The following is a 20,863-nucleotide window of genomic DNA, read 5'->3' on the forward strand; positions in this document are numbered from 1 at the left end:
TTATTATAAAAGGTTTAGGCAATAAAGCAGTGAGTGAGCGGCGGGGCCGGTGTACAGTGACCGCACCGGCCCCGCCGCATTTGCATGCCACCGGCCCCTCCCACAGGTTTAGCTCCGGTATATTAGGGCATCTGTGGATGCCACTATTATGGGGTGGGGGATATGTGGATGGCACTGTTATGGGGTGGGTGATCTGTGGGTGACACATATATAGCAGTGCCATCCACAGATCCACCCCCCATAACAGTGCCATCCACAGATCCCCCTCCATAACAATGCCATCTACAGATCACCCCCCCATAACAGTGCCATCCACAGATCACCCCCCCATAACAGTGCCATCCACAGATCCCCCATAACAGTGCCATCCACAGATCCCCCCATAACAGTGCCCCCCTCAGATCCCCCATAACAGTGCCACCCACAGACCCCCCCATAACAGTACCATCCACAGATCCCCCATAGTAGTGTCATGCACAGACCACCATTAGTTCAAAACCCCCCAAAAGCACACCTTTTGGTTAAAAATATTTTTTTTATTATTTTCCTAAGATAGAAATGCAACTGTATAACAAATAGAGTGGGATGCACAAGCTGGTACAGTAGTCATAATGGGAGAATTTAACTTCCCAGACATTGACTGGGGACATGATTCTGCCTCAACCGCAAAGGGGAGAAGATTCCTCAACTTGTTGCAGGACCACTTTATGGGCCAGTTTGTAGAAGCTCTCACTAGGGGCGATGCTTTGTTGGATCTAGTAATTTCTAATGATGCAGAGCTTGTTGGAAATGTTATTGTTCGAGAAACACTAGGTAATAGTGACCACAATATAATTATATTCCCCCTAAACTATAAGAAGCAAACTCTGTCAGGCAGAGCAAAGACACTGAATTTCAAAAAGGCTAATTTCCCTGGGTTGAGGGCAGCATTTCAGGGCATAGACTGGGAACAGCTACTGTCACATAATAATATTGAGGATAAATGGGAGAGCTTAAAATCCACATTGAGTAATTGCACTAAATGTTTTATTCCTTTAGGTAACAAGTATAAATGGCTAAAATTAAACCCCCCATGGCTTACAGCTACTCTAAAAAGGAAATAAATGACAAAAAAGGGCATTTAAAAAATACAAATATGAGGGGTCAGCTGTAGTGTTTGAAGATTACAAAGGGCTTAATAAAATCTGTAAAAAGGAGATAAAATTAGAAAAAATACAAAACGAACAGCAGGTGGCAAAAGAGAGCAAAACAAATCCCCGAAATTTCTTTAAATATATAAATGCTAAAAACCCAAGGTCCGAGCAGGTAGGTCAACTAAATAATGGTAAAGGGGGGGTAGTCACTGAAGATAAGGAAAAGGCAGAGTTACTAAATGGGTTTTTTAGGTCTGTATATACAAAAGAAGAGAAAGGAGCTGATTAGTGTTGGGCGAGCATGCTCGGCCGGACACTAATTTTACTCGAGCATCGCGATGCTCGGCACATCACGGTGTTCGCCCGAATACTGCGTGTGCTCAAACGCGATGCTCGAGTCTCCTCCCTGCACGTTTGTTGGCTGCTACACAGCCAATAAACGTGCAGGTAAGTACTGCCATTCACTGTAATGCCGTAGCCATGTTGGCTACTGGCATTACAGTGATTGGCTGGCCAGAATGCGTCATCAGGTGCTACATAGCACCCGAAGACACGTGTTCGGCTCAGTCTTAGTCAGGGAGAGCTGGAGAGCAGAAGGGAGAGATAAAGTAGGGAGTGAAATAGGAATATTTTAGCTTTTATGCTTGTTATAGACCCAAAAGTCATTTTAAAGACTATTGTTGTGTGTGGCAGCCATATATATTTTTAGTGCAACCTGCACTAAATTGCTAAAACTTGTTAGAGACCCAAAAGTCCTTTTAAGGACTGTTGTGGGTGGCAGCCATATATGTTTTTAGTGCAACCTGCACTAAATTGCTAAAACTTGTTAGAGACCCAAAAGTCCTTTTAAGGACTATAGTTGTATCTGGCAGCAATATGTATTTTTAGCGCAACCTGCGCTAAATAGCTTGCAATTGTTTGGCCACTGCAGACAGCGACATTATCTGCGCTACATCTCCTGTGTAACGTGTGCGCAGCCTAAAAATATCTGTGACATCCAGTGTACCTTATTTTTCGCCCCATAAGACGCCCCCCCCCCCCCCCCCCAATGCGTCTTATGGGGCGAATGCTGACATTTTTACATCCGGCAATTATTTATGACCTGCATTTATGACTTCCCAGTATAGTCAGTAGCATTTCTGGTTGGTGCATTTCCTCTCTATGTTTCATATGTTTATTTGCTACATTCTGTGTAGTTTGCCTCTTGTGGTGCATGTGGACCGCGTCGACATCCTCCATTGTATGCATATTTTTCTGGGGTTAGTCGATTATTGCGGTCCACATGCGGTCGGGCTGCTCCTCCAATAAAAAAACACGCCACAGTGTCAGGGGCTGAGCAGCTCCTCCAGAATTGCCACTTCATTTCTGTGTTTCTGTCTTGTTAGATTTGGGTGTGTTTGGACACTCTGTTGCACCTGGTAACCTCCATCACATGGTCTGGCATAGGTGTGGCTCACAGCCTGGCCTCATTCACATTGTACTACCACAGTATTCATGCTGGGCCTTTGTGTGGAAGCTTGGTTGTGAGCTGAATTATATCACCCCCAGACCGTGTTCACACCATAGTTAGAGCAGCGGCTAGGACCCTCTGCCATGCTGAGTGACCGTGACGTGGTGCAATGATGGGCTCCGATATTTTCCTGACTGGAACATATTGGCAAAAGTCTCAGCTTTTAATACCTGCATTTATGACTAGCCAGTATAGTCAGTAGCATTTCTGGTTGGTGCATTTCCTCTCTATGTTTCATATGTTTATTTGCTACATTCTGTGTAGTTTGCCTCTTGTGGTGCATGTGGACCGCGTCGACATCATCCATTGTATGCATATTTTGCTGGGGTTAGTCGATTATTGCGGTCCACATGCGGTCGGGCTGCTCCTCCAATAAAAAGACACGCCACAGTGTCAGGGGCTGAGCAGCTCCTCCAGAATTGCCACTTCATTTCTGTGTTTCTATCTCCAGTATAACGTTTGCCCACCCCAAATACTTAACTGTATTACATCCGTATCAGTGACATTAATTCAGAGTAATTTTTTATTAGCCGCTGATGACAGCAACATTACTTGCGCTATACCTCCTGTATAACGTTTGTGCATCCTAAATATCAGTGACATTCATTCAGTGTAATTTTTTATTAGGCTGTGGGGACAGCGACATTACTTGCGCTATACCTCCTGTTTACCGTGTGTGCATCCTAAATATCAGTGACATTCATTCAGTGTAATTTTTTATTAGCCGCTGGTGACAGCGACATTACTTGCGCTATACCTCCTGTATAACGTTTGTGCATCCTAAATATATCTGTGACATTCTGTGTACTTTATTTGCGCATTCACTTACAAAACCTGCGCTACTGTATGTGTGACATACTTGCAAGCATATATACCATTTAATATACGCAAGGCGAGCAGTAAGGGACGTGGAAGTGGCCGTGCGCTGTGAAACTGTGCCTGCTGCAAGAACACAAGAAATACACTCATCCACAATACCTAGCTTCATGTCCCAGTTTGCAGGGTGGTGCAGGACACCACTCTTAAGTCAGCCCAGTGCGACAAGGTGGTTGGTTGGATTGCAGCAGATAATTCTTCCAGTCAGTTTACGCACCACCCTGTCTTCCACAAAGTCCAGTCTCAGTAGCCAAGAGTCTGGTCAACAGAATCCTCACCCTGATACTCATTCCACCCACCATAGAGAGTCTTGGCAAACAAGTGATCCCACACTCGGATATTCCGAGGGTCTGTTTTTATCGCCATTCTTTAATTTGGGCCTCTCGCCAAACCCGCTTGAAGAGGGACATGAGGAGATATTGTGCCCTGATTCCCAAACTCTTGAGCATCCACAGTCACAAGAAGATGACGGTGGGGAACGGCAATTAGTGTTTCACGAGGTGGATAATGATGATGAGACACAGTTGCCAATAGGTCAACCACGATTAGTGTCTCAAGAGGTTCTTGATGAGGATGAGACACAGCTGTCAACAACTGAGGTTGTTGTTAGCTCAACAAGTCAGGAAGATGACCAGAGTGAGGAAGTTGAAGAGGAGGTGCTGGACGATGAAGTCACTGACCCAATCTGGTAAGGTGGCAAGCCGAGTGAGTACAGTAGTACAGAGGGGGAGGGATCTGCAGCACCGCAACAGGCTGGAAGAGGCAGTGGGGTGGCAAAAGGGAGAAGGCAGGCCACACCAAACAGGCCCGTAACTGTTCTCTGGAGCACCCCTTGTGGCAATCTCCCTTGCCAAGGGGTAGGTGTTCCGCAGTCTGGCACTTTTTTGAGGAAAGTGCGGATGATAAAAGAATTGTCATTTGCAACCTGTGCCGTACCAAAATGAGCAGGGGGGTGAACACTAGCAACCTCACCACCACCAGCATAATCCGCCACATGGCATCCAAGCACCGTAATAAGTGGGACGAACGCCTGGGTCCACAATCTGTGTCTGCGGGTCACACCACTGCCTTCTCTTCCCCTATGTTATGTGCGCTGGCCAATCCCCTGTCGAAGGCGCAGACCCGGATGCCTCCCGCCCTGCACCTGGACCTTCGCAAGCATCATCAGCGATCACATCCAGTTCAGTGTCCTAGCGCAGCGTCCAAATGTCCTTACCCCAGACCTTTGAACTCATGCAAAAATACCCACCCACCCACAGGCCATAGCACTAAATGTGCACCTTTCCAAATTGCTGGCCCTGGAAATGTTGCCATTTAGGCTAGTGGACACTGAGGCCTTCCGCAGCTTGATGTCGGCGGCCATCCTGCGTTAAGCAGTCCCCAGCCGCCACTATTTTTCAAGGTGTGCCGTGCCCGCCTTACACCAGCATGTGTCCCGTAACATCACATGGGCCCTGACCAACACAGTTACTGGGACGGTCCACTTAGCCACGGACACATGGACAAGTGCATTCGGCCAGGGACGCTGCATTACCCTGACTGCACACTGGGTGAATGTTGTAGAGGCTGGGAGCGAGTCGTACTCTGGGATGGCACAGGTGCTACCGACGTCAAGGATTGCGGGCCCTACGTCGATCTGAGTTTCCGCGCACACCTACATTAGTGGCTCCAACCCCCACTTCTCCTCCTCCACTTCCACCTCTGAATTCTCATCTTGCAGCACCAGTCAGCCATCAGTCAGTAGCTGGAAGCAGTGTAGCACTGCAGTGGGGAAGCGGCAACAGGCCGAGCTTAAACTGATCTGCTTAGGTGACAAACAGCACACAGCCGCAGAGCTGTGGCAGGGGATAAGGAACCAGACTGAGCTGTGGCTCTCGCCACTCAACCTACAACCAGGCATGGTTGTGTCTGATAATGGCCGTAACTTGGTGGCAGCTTTGGACTTCGGAAAGCTCACACACATACCATGCCTAGCCCACGTGTTCAACCTAGTGGTACAGCGTTTTCTCAAAACTTACGCCAATTTGCCTGAGCTACTGGTGAAGGTGCACCGCATGTGAGCGCATTTCCGCAAGTCATCGACAGCTTCCACTGGTCTGGCAACGCTGCAGCAGCGCTTTCAATTTCCAGCTCACCGACTGTTGTGCCATGTGAGCATGCGCTGGAACTCGACGTTTCACATGTTGGCCAGGCTTTGTGAGCAGCAGAGGGCAGTAGTGGAATACCAGCTGCAACATGGTCGTCACTCTTCCAGTCAGCTTCCGCCCTTCACAAGCGAGGAGTGGACATTGATGTCTGACCTCTGTGAGGTTTTATGCAACTTTGCGAATCAACACAGATGGTGAGCGGCGATAACGCTATTATCAGCGTAACCATCCCACTTCTGTGTCTACTCAAACGCTCGCTGCTCACAATTAAGGCGAACGCTTTGCATGTGGAAGTGGTGGAAATGAAAGTACACAGGGTGATAGCCAGACCACCCTCAGTTCGTCTTCTCAGCGCGAATTGGATGATGAGGAGGAGGAGCAGGAGACGGTTGCCTCCGCTACAGAGGGTAGTACCCATGGAAGTTTTATTCCATATGTTCAGCATGGATGGGTAGAAGAGGAGGAAGAGCATGAGGAGATTGAGAGTCATCCTCCTGATGAGGGCAGCGAAGTCTTGTCTGTTGGGACTCTGGCACACATGGCTGACTTTATGTTAGGCTGCCTTTCCCGTGACCCTCGCGGTGTACGTATTTTGGCCAACACCGACTACTGGTTGTTCACCCTTCTCGACCCCCGCCACAAAGAGAAATTCTCACCTCTCATTCCTCTCGTGGAGAGGACTAGCAAAATGGTGCAATACCAGAAGGTCCTTGTGGAAAAATTGCTCCAAAAATTTCCAGTTGACAACGCTGGCTGCAGAGTACGTAGTTCTTTGGCCAACCGAGGAGGGGAGACAAGGGGAACACACAGCAGTTCCAACAGAGGCAGGGCAACACTCTCCAAGGCCTGGGACAGTTTTATGACACCCCGTTAGCACCCTCAACCTGATGTGCGGCCTAGTGTCACAAGGAGGGAAACATTTTGGAAGATGGTGAAGGAGTACGTAGCAGACCATGTCAGCGTCCTCAGTGATTCCTGTGTGCCTTAAAAATACTGGGTGTCCAAGCTGGACACGTGGCACGAACTGAGGTACCTGAGTGGGACATACACGCCTTGCAGCAATGTTCACATTACCACAATAGTTACATAGTTGATACAGTTGAAAAAATACATAAGTTCATCAAGTTCAACCAAGGGATAGGTGGGGATGCGAATCCCAAAAGGAATTGAGACTCAGATTTCTACACGTTTTCATAAGCATTAATGTTGTTCACTTTTAAGAATTCATCTAAACTCTTTTTAAAACTGTCCACTGTTCCTGCTGTGACCACGTCTTGAGGAAGTCTATTCCACAGATTCAAAGTTCTTACAGTAAAGAAGCTTTGACACTTCTGGAGACGGCTTTAAACGTTTCTAGGATCCCTGGTGTTGTCCGTGGATGGGGGGAGGAGAACGAGGACGACATTATCCTGGATGATGAGCAGGAGCCAGGCCACTTCACCGCTTCCAGTTTAGTGCAAATAGGGGCCTTCATGCTCCATTGTTTTAAGAGGGACACCCGTATAAAAAGCATAAAGCGCAAGGACCAGTACTGGGTGGCAACGTACTTAGACCCCCGGTACAAACACAAAATGGCAGAAGTGTTACCACCATCACAGAGGGCTGTCAGAATGCAGCACTTCCAGGCCTTGCTTCGAGAAATGCTGCATTCTGCTTAGATAGGTGAGACAACTAAAATCCAGAGAGTTTCAGTAGTCTCAGCAAAGCATAGTTTGCTGAGACAGTTTTGTTTTTTAATTCTGGGCTGGATTTTAATTGGATTGGCGGGTAGGCTTGGCAGTGAGATTTGCCAATCCACACCCTTCCGGCACAGGTATTCCCTTCAACCTGAGGTGATTGTTGGTGAGGCCTGCTGTAATCAGGCCGGCATAAAGTATGTCAGTTTGGGGGAAGTGTGTGTGATCCTGGAGCAGAGGCTCTGTGTGAGTGGTCTCAGCCGGGTTGGCTGAGGGGCCACGAGGCTAGGCGATATCCTGAACTTTGGGGGACGCAGTGCCGCCAGTGAAACAAGGATCACAAGGCCAGTGTCGGGAGGACTACTGGGCCACAATCCCCCAAAAGGTATTGAAGTGTCACAGCCTGGAGGTTGCTGGACTGTATGGCTGAGGAAAGCCGCATTTGTGTTCCATGTGTGAACAGGGCTCTCTAGGTGAGTCAGGAATACGTTTATGTGTTTAGTTAGAACCTAGCTGGGCAAGGGTTTGTTATTTTGTGTGGATGTCACACGTGATAATTTGAAGCTGTGACTTCATAACCTGTGTTTTGCTGAAGTGTCTGAAATAAAGCAAGAGTTTGGACATTATAACAGTGTCTGCGAAGATGTCTGTGAGTGTGACCCCCTGAAAAGAGATGATCCCTTACACTATGTAACTATTTAATGAAGAAGGAAGGCTGAAGTCTTTCCAGCACTACGCCACTCCTCCTGGGTATAACCCCTTTCCTCTGAGTTCCTGTATTTCAGATTGTCCCTGACATACAGCATACCATAGAAGCAGCGCCTAGTCATTCAAGATGGAAAGGCTTAGTATTTCGGAACCCATAACTGGGCTAGCTCTGTGACATATTGCGGTTTTAATGATTACATTAGGATGTCAACCAATTTTCTAATTTACATCTATTTGAAAATTTTGCAGGCAGACTTTTATTATATCTGTGCATTTGCCTCTCCCTTAAGAAAAAAAAAATGGTACAGTCTATTTTAGTCCTGTAAAAGGCATCCGTAGGAGAGCTCAATGATTTAAAGTGGCCCTGGAAAAAATCCTAAAAGTAGCCTCATGTTGTAGGCAGCTCCAAATAGGCCATGAGAGGGGTTCGAGTGGCCCCCCGGGAATTGGCACACCGGGAAATTTTTCTGTGGGGTCTATGGCCAGTCTGCCCCGGCGCCATTCATGTCAGTTGTCATGTTACCTGGGGAGCAGAACATATACACTACTGCTACCTGCAGCAGCATTTAACATCACCTATAGACAGGTGGCAATTTTACAAATTACTACAGACACGCACACAATGACGTAGTTACTTTAATAACCACAATAAAAATCATGTTTCCACCATTAGTCGTATTTACTTATCACATGAATGTGTCCTATATGCTGACCCAGCACATGTATGTCATGTACTGTAACACTGCTTACTGAATGTTAGGGTCCATTCACACGTCCGTAGTGTATTGCGGATCCGCAAATTGTGGATCAGCAATACACCCAGCCGGCACCCCCCATAGAACTACCTATTCTTGTCCACAATTAAGTTCGGGGCCGCGCTCTGGAAATGCGCATGCGGAGAGCACATAGGGCTGCCCCATTGAGAATCAATGGGTCCGCACCCGTTCCCGATATTGCGGAACGGATGCGGACCCATTTGCGGACGTGTGAATGGACCCTTATGGTGTAAAGAGTGTCACATGACTGATGCCATGTTTCAGTTAGGCCATGGATGCATTACATAGGACTAATACATGGGCTATACCATTCTTCTCAATATAGGGGTCAACTGCCTGATATAAGAAAGGTACAGTATGTATGCAGAATTTTAATTCATGTACATGTGTATTAGAAAATAATTTCCTATTATATAAACAAATACACTTTAAAAATAAAAACTGGAGTACTCCCTTCAATTCAGTTTTAGTTAGGGTTGCTTAAGAAAGTAATTTAGATGAGATGATGTTCTCAACAAAACCGATGTAGAGTAAGACATTATATAGCTTTATGTGCTGTACCATAGTTACCTGAATTTGAGAGAACAGTTCTGCCAGTCAAATGGGAAGTAGTTAACGTTGATGGAGCAGGGAGTTTGAAATATGGCAGGAGGCAGCCAGTATATGAATCCATCGTAACTTATAAGTACATTGCAGTAATAGGCCACCACAAAGTCTCCATTATTGCTAAAAGTAAGACATATAAAATAATGTATAAATCTAAAATATATGCTATTCAGGAATACTCTGCAGAAATACCTGTTATTTACTGTGATTTGTTAAAGCGATATAACTAAGGTTATGTAAGCTGCGCAAGCCAAAATCATTTTGCTCTCCCTAATTTTCAAACATGAGTTAAATATATTCTGCTTATCACCCCCTTAGGCCTAGTTCACACGAACGTATGGCTTTTATAGTTTTTTGCGGTCCGTTTTTCACGGATCCGTTGTTCCGTTTTTGAGTTCCGTTGTGTTTCCGTTTCTGTTCCGTTTTTCCGTTCCGTTTTTCCGTATGGCATATACAGTGTACAGTAATTACATAGAAAAAATTGGGTTGGGCATAACATTTTCAATAGATGGTTCAGCAAAAAACGGAACGGAAACGGAAGACATACGGATGCATTTCCGTATGTGTTCCGTTTTTTTGGCGGACCCATTGACTTGAATGGAGCCACGACCCGTGATTTACGGCCAAATATAGGACAAGCTCTATCTTTCAACGGAACGGAAAAACGGAAATACGGAAACGGAATGCATACGGAACACATTCCGTTTTTTTTGCGGAACCATTGAAATGAATGGTTCCGTATACGGACCGTATACGGAACACAAAAAAACGGCCTGTACACCCGCAAAAAAAACGTTTGTGTGAACTAGGCCTAAATCAAACAGGAGCCCATTGCATGCCATTTCTGTTGCATTGATAACCATTCTCACTTGTTCTCTAGGATTATCTTGGGTTGCCACACCCAGTCGGAGGTTACTCTGAGTATTTCAATGTCATAGAAGTCTGTCTTATTCCACGACAGTCGTTTGTCATACCATCCCTGTAAATAAATGTACAAATAATGATGTTATTTTATGTCCACATAAGTGATTATTCCATACTACCCAGGCTCATATTGCTGTATAGAATCATACACAAAAAAAATTCTTCCATACTATAAAATGTAAAAGAAATAACCCTCAATTCAAACTAAAATCATATTTTACCCACCTAAATTATACATTGATCAACCTACACCGCAGCCAGCGAGTTAAAAGGCCAACTCAGACTTGAATAGCTCGCATTTAAAGGGAACCTGTCTCCATAAAAATGCTTTTTAATCTACCATCATAGAGCAGGATAAGCTGAGCTGATTGATATTATAGGATGTGGGAAAAGACTCAGTATAACTTGTAACATATTAATTGAAGTCCATGCTCTCTCTATGCTTGGGTGCAACCATCACTGATTGTCTGCATATCCTGTATGAGCATACATACTGAAATAGATGTCAATCACTGATTAATACCGCCCACTGGAATCCTAAGCATAGAAAGAGCAGAGATTTCAATCAATGCGTTGCAAGTTATACAGACTTTTTTGCACACAAAACTATATATTAGTCTACGTGGCCCCTATCACTCTATAGCAGCGGTGGGGAACCATTTTGCTGCCAAGGGCCATTTGGATATTTGTAACATCATTCGGGGGCCATACAAAATTCTCAATAAAATTTTTTTACTGCTGTATTTGGTCAAACATATAATTGACTTAGGGATAAGTTACAGAAATTGCACTTCAATTAAAATAATCTAGAGGGCTGTATTTTTGCAGCACAAAATAGCGCCTGCACTATATATATACAGTATATTACATACAATACAGGCGCCATATTGACCACACATAGCAGTCTAATTTTTAAGTTCAGAATGTTACTTATTTGACATTAATGGCAGGAAGCTAAACCCAGGGGGTCCAGAGAGGGGTTCACCCAGCTTTCACTCTCCCTGCCTCTTTCTTCGCAACTGTCCCTGCCTTTGTCCCTTTCTCAGCAAAATATCTGCCCCCACCTCCATCAGCCTGAAATCAGCCTCCTATCAGACCCCCCAGGCCTACATCAGCCTCAGATCAGACTCCCATCAGACCTCTAAGCCTCAGATTAGACCCCAATCAGACCCTTCCTAGCTTCAGATCAGACTCTCATCAGACCCCCAGCCTCAGACCAGACCCGGATCAGACGCCCAGCCTCAGATCAGCCCCCATCAGACCCCCCAGGGTCAGATCAGCCCCTATAAGACCCCCCAGCCTCAGATCAGACCTTCATAATACCCTCCCTAGCCTCAGATCAGCCCCCATCAGACCCTCCCCAGCCTCAGATCAGCCCCCATCAGCCCCCCTAGTCTCAGATCAGACCCCTATCAAACCCCAGCCTCAGATCAGACACCCCCAGCCTCAGATCAGACCCTCCCAAGCCTCAGATCAGACCCCCATCAGACCCTCCCCACCCTCCTTTAGCCTCAGATCAGCCCCAATCAGACATCAGATCAGATACTGTATTTAAGATAAACAAATAAACTTACCTCTCCAGCTCCGTACGGCGCTGCCTCTTGGCAGATTCACTTACCCTCCCTGTTCTTCTTCCTGCCGCACTATATTGTCACCTCACACCGCACAGCGTCAGGTCATAGTGCACGTCTACGTGCACTGCGTCCTGACGCTGGATGTGTCAGGACACAGTGTGGGGCTGAAAGAAGACCAGGGAAGGTGAGGACAGCCAGTGCAGTGCTGTTCTCACCTTCCTGTGCCTCCCGTATGCTAATGACCGCTTCCATAATGGAAGGGGTCATAAGCATTTTCACATTATGTTCTGGCAGGGGGCCGGGGGCCACATGAAATGATACCGTGGGCCGCATACGGCCCTCGGGCCGGAGGTTCCCCACCCCTGCTCTATAGCATGCTGCTGGCAGATCCAAATGCATGCTCAGTGTGACAGGTTCCCTTTAGCAGGAAGAACACACAGACAACAATGATTCTTCTGTCCCTTTCCTGAAGAACCCATGAAAAATCAAAAACATAGATGGTAAGGGTCCGAAAACATGCTAGAAATCCTATTCTGCCTCCTTACTTTCCTTGCATGATGGCCCACAGATTAAAAAATCAATACAGCCCTTCTTTAAGCTTTATACGATTCGCTTATCACATGTCCTCTTTCAATTGCCTACCAAATGGACATGGGTTACCAGATGAAGTATAGGAGATGTCCATGGTGTGTTCTTTCCAGCTCACTTATATCCCAGAACCTCGTGTGCACGGAACATACAGGTAAGACCTCATTGCATAATTTGAGAAAAAAAAGAGAGGTTCCAGCACTCACTTTTAAGATGTGTCGTTTTTTATTGTTGCTTCAATACATCAGACAAGGACAATCCATCCACCATACGACCATTGTTTACGCGTTTCGAACAACCGTTCTTAATCGTAACAAATCAAAAAGCGTCTGATATATTGAAGCAACAATAAAAAAACTACACATCTTAAAAGTGAGTGCTGGAACCTCTTTTTTTTTCTCTCGAAGTATAGGAGATGTCAGATCCTCCGAGGGGAGGACCTAACCATTTGATGGTGTGGATTGGAGCTCTGTATTATGAAATTACCATCTACTGCAGAGAAACCTAAAGTAAGATGTTAAAGGGAACCAGTCACCATGAAAAGTCTAAATAATCTACAGGCAGTATGTTATAGAGCAGGAGGAGCTGTGCAGATTGATATATAGTTTTGTGGGGAAAAATTCTGTCTAACTTGTATTTCAACTACTACAAGAAAATTTAGACTAGAACCTTCAGAATCACAGGTGCATATCCATGAAGCAAACATAATTACAAAAAAGAAAATGGCTGCACCCTATTATACATACAAAATACATTTTTAGAACTTTATTTCATTCATTTTAATTCCTGCTCATTCTGGGCGGTCCTATCAGTGAGTGACAGCCTTCCCTATGATTGTGCATACTGAGATAGCTGTCAATCACTGAAAGGACCGCCTCCTGGAATTCAAAGCCAAGAGTGAGCAGGAATCTTAATGAATGAAATAAAAGTTGCACAGATTTTTTTCCCACTAAACTATAAATCAATCTGCTCAGCTCCTCCTGCTCTATAACATTCCACCTGCAGATTGCACTGTATTTTCATGGTGACAGGTTGCCTTTAAACATAGAGATGTGGAGTTTTGTATTTTTCTGGTTAGGGACCTTTATCTGAGAATTGTATTACTATGTGATCTTGGGAGTACTGGCTGTGGGGTGAGGAGATTTGTTATGTACTGTGGAAAATAATAAGACACAGTAAAAGTTTTTAAACATGCCATTGAACCGCACTGCTATAAGTAATCATATCATCAGCATATATAAAATATGAAAGTCTCCATTTAGTAACTTACATGCTCAACCCAAACATTTGTAGTGAGTGTTTCATCAGCTTCTTTCTGCAATAAACATATAGCTTGTTATTATTCTTATTATTATAATTATTATAGAAATGTAAAATGTTTTTTCATCCCTGCCTTCTGGAAGCCTTAAAAAAAAATTCTGAGATTTTGGATAGGTCATCAGTATTTGATCGGTGGGGATATGACATCAGCTGTTTGAGAAGGCACTCTGCGCTGTCCGTGCTCACCACGGCTTTGCTTGTTATTGCAGCTCAGCCCCATTTACTTCTATGGGGCTGAGCTACTCCTAGGCCATGTGACCGATTTAACGTGTCATCACTGGCCTAGGAGAAGCTGTGAGAAGGCCATGGCGCAACTGTGAGCGCTGCTGCCTTCTCAAACAAATGATTGGTGGGGGTCCTGGGTGTCAGACCCCCACAATCAGATACGAATGAGACCTATCCAGAGGATAATTCATCAGTATACAAATATCAAAAGACCCCTTTAACGTTTTTAGTTTTTTGGGGGACTAATTAAATGTTTTAATGACATGATGGTGGGGTACATATAATGTATTGAAAAACTTTTATAATTTTTTTTTATTTTGGGTTTTATTTTTACAGCATTCACTATTTAGTATAAATGAAATGGTTACTTTTTTTTGCAGGTCAGTATGATTATGGAGATGGCAAGTTTATATTTTTATTTTATTTTACTACTTTTGCACAATGGATTTTATTTTTTATATCATTTGGTGAATGTGTGACCATATGCTGAGAGCCACAACTTTATTAATATTTCCACCAATGGAGCTGTGTAGGGGCTTGTTTTTTGAGGAATAAGTCGATAGTTTTTGATTGCTTTTTATTCTGGTGTATGGATGATAGGATGAACTAAATAAAACAGGAATCTTGACACTAGTTTCAGTTTATGTTTTTTTTATACAGCATGTACAGTGCAGGTTCAATAACATGATATTTTTTTAAACTAGGAGGCCTGAACATGAAAAAGTCAGACTAATGCTAAAATAAACTGCAATACTTCTGTGTTGCATTGTACTTTGTCTATCAGCATAACGCCTCTGGCAGTGACTATAGGGTTTAATAAGTTGGGAGATCTGGGGGCCTTAATTAGCTCCCAGGAAGCAATAGCAGCCCATTGGCATGCAGGGGTGATGAGATCACAGAAGGAGCCTCCTTCCTCTGCCTAACCATTTAGGGGCTGTTCACATCACATTTTGTCTTATGCTTGACAAAGTGTAGTAACCACATGATGTCATTGTATGTCAGGACACAGTCATTCAGTCAAAAACTCAACATACAGATACATTTCTTTGTGGGAAGGGGTTAAAGGGATTGAACTTTGTTTGAGGATCAAAATCTGACCAGAGATATATTTGAACATTGTTTAACTTTACATTATACAAAAAATTAGATTTTTTGCTGAAACCGTAATACCATTTTAAAATTTCATGTTTGAGGTTGTGCAAGCTCTTCCTTTTAAAGCAATGAATAAAGCAAGGGCTCTGCTTACACAAAATACGAACTTACAAGTGAGATAAGATTGGAGAGAGTCAAGGCAAGATATATATCAACTGTTTCATCAGGACTTTCCACAGGCCGGAGATCCTTCCTGTAGCCTTTCTCCTCAAAGAGGTATCTAAGTAAATGTCCCTCTTCACTCTCTTCCGTCTCTGATTTAGAACCTAGATGGACCAAAGACAGACATTACTGTTGCTAAAAGCATTACACATTGTGTAATGTCCATGCCTGCCAGCATCTCCCTGCTCCTGGTGGGCATGGCCATTGGAACTCTCACCTGAGGCCCCTGCCCCCCACGCGCTCCAGTGCTCAGCATGCTCACCGGCATCTTCCTGCTTCTTTCCAGCTGGCTAGGCCGCTGGAGTAGCACTGTTCCATCCACTCCACACAAGGCTGCGGCCTGCTGCACAGCCTCTGACTGCCCATAGCGCATGTGCTCACTAAGGGTTCAGTGCGTGCCTCCTATATCGCTACCCTTTCTAAGGTATTTAAAGGGTTTCTGTCATCAGAAATTACGTTATTTAGCTACGAGGGCGTTGCTTCAGCACCTAGAGGCTCGTTCTACTCACCCTTTGGCACGCCCAAGTCCAGTTGATTGACTGGCGAGTTCTGCTCTTCGTCCAGTAAATCCCGCGCCTGCACCGTCCCGTTTAGTATTCGGCGCAGGCACTGTGAGTGAAGGACGTGCTCCTGCTGCCGGCCTCACTCACTGTGCCTGCGCTGGCTTCACTCACTGCGCAGGGGGCGTCCCGTTTAGTATTTGGCGCAGGCGCAGTGAGTGAAGGGCGGCAGCAGGAGCGATTTCTTCACTCACTGCGCCTGCACAGAATACTAAACAGGACGGCGCAGGTGCAGTGAGTGAAGCCAGCGCAGGCGCAGTTAGTGAGGCCGGCAGCAGGAGTGCGTCCTTCACTCACTGCGTCTGCGCCGAATACTAAACAGGAGGGCGCAGGCATGGTATTTACTGGATGAAGAGGAGAACTCGCCAGTCAATCAACTGGACCTGGGCGTGCCAAAGCGTGAGTAGACCGAGCCTCTAGGTGCTGAAGAAACGCCCTCATAGCACCTAGAGGCTCATTAGCATATTGTAAAAGTGTTTATTTTAATAGAATGGTGGAAGGCAGAGACTTAGAAAGCACACTGTTATGTACTGCTGACATTAGCACATCGCTAATGTCAGTCAGCTACATAACGTAATTTCTGATTACAGAAACCCTTTAAGGCACCTTCACCCTATGGAAGGGGGGCTGAGCAATAGGTATTATAGCCTTGTTATAGTTCCTGGGAAGGTGGGCTATTTTCTGTTCTGACTTCTCATGCTTGACCTTGGCCTATTTACTTGATTTGATCCGAGCCTTTGACCTGATAACCAGACTTTACAAACTCTGCCTGCACTGACCTCAGATCAGACAGATTTTTGTCGCACGTAGACAGCATTTCAGTGCATGGGGACACATTTTTGTTGTAAGCTAGGCCAACAAATAAGTAGTATAAACTAGACTAGAAAGTCTAAAGATGCACCAGATTTATCACCCAGCTTGAGCCAGTGTATTAAACTTACACTGTCTATAAATGAGACAGAATTAGTAAATCTATCTATGTCTGTCTGTCTATCTATCTATCCATCTAATCTAGCATACATTTCACATCAATCTGTCCGTCCATCCATCAATCTATCTATCCATCCATTCATCCATCATCTACTTATGCATTTGTCCCACTGGTTTCTCTAAGATCTGATGAAGATGAGTAATACCCCCTGGAATTACTAATATCTATTAAGTGTCCAAGACTATACTTAGAAACTGGTAGCAACTCTTCTGTAGAACTCACTAAAGTTTACTATTAACTAATTCATTTCCAGATCATCCAGTATTCATGTATTACTAGTGAGTAAATCATGCTTGACCCACACACAAAAGACCCTAAAATAATAAATAAGAAGTCGAACACAATTGCCTAGGCACGTCAATGGTGCATTTTCATCTTACCAGCAATAGAAAAAACACATGCAAAACAGGTAAAAATGAAAATGTTGATTTTACTTGTAACCAATGTAGCCACTAATGATTTAGTGTGAAATGAGTGTAAACACAAAAGGTATAGTATGCATTCTTCATCAGTAATATAGATTATTAAAACTTGCACTAAGTTATGAAGATTTAACAATAAGCTTTAAGTCCTTACCTGGACAGTAGAAAGCTAAACTCAGTGTGACAGTCATCCATAACCATGCCATAATTCAGAATTGCACTTCTTTGGGCAGTATCTCTGTGCCTGTTCGCTACCCTTCCTCCACATCCGGACTCACAGTAAGGAAGGGACTATAAAAAGGAAATGTGACCCAGCAATGTGGACAGACAGAGGCAGGTGCAAGACACTAGAAAATAAATAACATACCAGGAATACACTGAAAAAAGGAATCAAAGAGTCAGTACTGGCTGCTGGACATAAGAGCAAATCACTCACTGCATGGTATAGACTTCGATGTTTTTGTAGAGCATCAGAAGTGTTTAAAAAACTTTACAGAAAAGGTTTATCCAAATTGCATTTACATATTTCCATGTTTATAATGCTGATTTACAGGAGGGGAAAGCTGATAGCTAATATCATGACAGTTATAGGCTACTTTCACACTAGCGTTGGGAGCGGGTCCGTCTGATGTTTCATCAGACGGATCCGCTCCTATAATGCAAACGCTTGCATCCGTTCAGAACGGATCCGTTTGCATAACAGTTTATTTCAGATCAGATTTTTCACTTCGGAAAACTCAGATCCGACAGTATATTCTAAACACAGAAGCGTTCCCATGGTGATGGGGACGCTTCAAGTTAGAATATACTGAGAACTGTGTACATGACTGCCCCCTGCTGCCTGGCAGATGCTGCCAGGCAGCAGGGGGCAGACCCCCCCCCTCCTGTATTTAACTTATTGGTGGCCAGTGCGGCCCCCCCTCCCTCCCCAGTATTAATTGTAACCAGTGCGGCCCCCCTCCCTCTATATTCATCGGTGGCCAGTGCGGATATTAAATATGACCAGTGCGGTCTCCCCCTCCCTCCCCAGTATTAAATATGAGCAGTGCGGTCTCCCCCTCCCTCCCAGTATTAAATATGAGCAGTGCGGTCTCCCCCTCCCTCCCTCCCCAGTATTAAATATGAGCAGTGCGGCCTCCCCCTCCCTCTATTCATTGGTGGCCAGTGCGGATTCAAAGTATTGTGATCAGTGCGGCCTCTCCGGCCCCCCCCGCCACCCCCCATCATTGGTGGCAGCGGAGAGTACCGATCGGAGTCCCAGTTTAAATCGCTGGGGCTCCGATCGGTTACCATGGCAGCCAAGACGCTATTGCAGTCTTGGCTGCCATGGTTACTTAGCAACAAATAGAATCATTATACTTACCTGAAGAGCTGCGATGTCTGTGACCGGCCGGGAGCTCCTCCTACTGGTAAGTGAAAGGTCTGTGCGGCGCATTGCCTATAGACCTGTCACTTACCAGTAGGAGGAGCTCCCGGCCGGTCACATAGATCGCAGCTCTTCAGGTAAGTATAATGCTGCTATTTGTTGCTAAGTAACCATGGCAGCCAAGACTGCAATAGCGTCTTGGCTGCCATGGTAACCGATCGGAGCCCCAGCGATTTAAACTGGGACTCCGATCTGTACTCTCCGCTGCCACCAATGATGGGGGGGGGGGGGGGAGGGGAGGCCGCACTGATCACAATACTTTGAATCCGCACTGGCCACCAATGAATAGAGGGAGGGGGAGGCCGCACTGCTCATATTTAATACTGGGGAACTGGGGAGGGAGGGGGAGACCGCACTGCTCATATTTAATACTGGGGAGGGAGGGGGAGACCGCACTGGTCATATTTAATATCCGCACTGGCCACCGATGAATATAGAGGGAGGGGGGCCGCACTGGTTACAATTAATACTGGGGAGGGAGGGGGGGCCCCACTGGCCACCAATAAGTTAAATACAGGAGGGGGGGGGTCTGCCCCCTGCTGCCTGACAGCACCTGCCAGGCAGCAGGGGGCAGTCATGTACTCAGTTCTCAGTATATTCTAACTTGAAGCGTCCCCATCACCATGGGAACGCCTCTGTGTTAGAATATACTGTCGGATTTGAGTTTCACGATGTAACTCAAATCCGATGGTATATTCTAACATAGAGGCGTTCCCATGGTGATGGGGACGCTTCAAGTTAAAATATACCATCGGATTGGAGAAAACTCAGATCTGATGGTATAATCCTGACTTTACATTGAAAGTCAATGGGGGACGGATCCGTTTGAAATTGCACCATATTGTGTCAATGTCAAACGGATCCGTCCCCATTGACTTGCATTGTAAGTCTGGACGGATCCGTTTGGCTCCGCACGGCCAGGCGGACACGAAAACGCTGCAAGCTGCGTTCGGGTGTCCGCCTGCTGAGCGGAGCGGAGGCCAAACGGTGCCAAACTGATGCATTCTGAGCGGATCCGCATCCACTCAGAATGCATTGGGGCAGTACGGATCCGTTCGGGGCCGCTTGTGAGAGCCTTCAAACGGAACTCACAAGCGGAGCCCCGAACGCTAGTGTGAAATTGTGTTAATGCACATATGGTAGCCAAGCTATCCTTTTTACATAGGCTATTAAATTTGCATATTAATAATTGTAATTTAACATGTACTGTATTACCATGGGATCTAAAGTTCGAGAAAAAATAGACTTAACACGACGTAGGTGCATAAAACATTTACTAAAAGATAAAAATAGATAGAGATATAGATAGATATACAAAGATAAAGTAAAGTAACAGTCCCCGAGAGTCATCAAACAAATGTGCGGTCTCCAGATCGACCACTGCCCAACATAGCACTCGGTCGACGCCTATATAACACATATAACGCAAAGAGAGATGGTGGTAGCAGACCATCTTATCCTGGTGATGTCTTCATTTGAGCTGAGCTCTCTGTTACAAAGTTGAGTGTTTTCTAATCTCCTCCTGCATAGTTGTGTACATGGGTCTCTAACGTCTCATTCTTTCCTGTTTGTGCTATTCTGTAAAGGGATGAAATGGCAATTAATGTCCTTCATTTCTTAAAACATCAAAAGGCTGAAGAGTTTTGGAAGAAAGCTCTTTCCTTCTGGCCATGTTGAAGCCATAACCCGTCACATACACAAGTACAGTAACCACAAGAACAAAACTTATTGCCACCTTAACGCCCCTTGCAAACGAGCGTGTCCGGATTAGGTCCGGATGCGTCCCGGTGCATTGCGCAAGCCCGCGCGAGTAGGTACGCAATTGCAGTCAGTTTTGACTGCGATTGCGTTTTGTTGTTCAGTTTTTATCGCGCGAGTGCAATGTGTTTTGCACGCGCGTGATAAAAAACCGACTGTGGTACCCAGACCCGAACTTCTTCACAGAAGTTCAGGTTTGGGTTCAAGGTTATGTAGACTGTATTATTTTCCCTTATAACATGGTTATAAGGAAAAATAATAGCATTCTGAATACAGAATGCATAGTAAAATAAGGCTGGAGGGGTTAAAAAAATAATAAAAATATTTTA

General features: G+C 45.2%; 1 protein-coding gene across 1 annotated transcript in view; it reads right to left on the minus strand.

The window, feature by feature from the left end:
• The window catches only part of CHRND (cholinergic receptor nicotinic delta subunit), a 38,375-nt gene extending 20,747 nt beyond the window's left edge, over window positions 1–17,628 (minus strand). The window contains exons 1-5 of the mRNA XM_040431085.1: window positions 17,505–17,628; window positions 15,327–15,481; window positions 13,789–13,833; window positions 10,302–10,411; window positions 9,397–9,552 (exon numbers count right to left, since the gene is read on the minus strand). Coding sequence (XP_040287019.1) covers window positions 9,397–9,552; window positions 10,302–10,411; window positions 13,789–13,833; window positions 15,327–15,481; window positions 17,505–17,556 — 518 coding nt within the window. The 5' untranslated portion in view covers window positions 17,557–17,628. The remainder of the gene's footprint in view (window positions 1–9,396; window positions 9,553–10,301; window positions 10,412–13,788; window positions 13,834–15,326; window positions 15,482–17,504) is intronic.
• Window positions 17,629–20,863: the final 3,235 nt, after the last annotated feature.

This window comes from Bufo bufo, chromosome 4 (genome assembly GCF_905171765.1).
Source record: "Bufo bufo chromosome 4, aBufBuf1.1, whole genome shotgun sequence".
Classification (NCBI taxonomy): domain Eukaryota; kingdom Metazoa; phylum Chordata; class Amphibia; order Anura; family Bufonidae; genus Bufo; species Bufo bufo.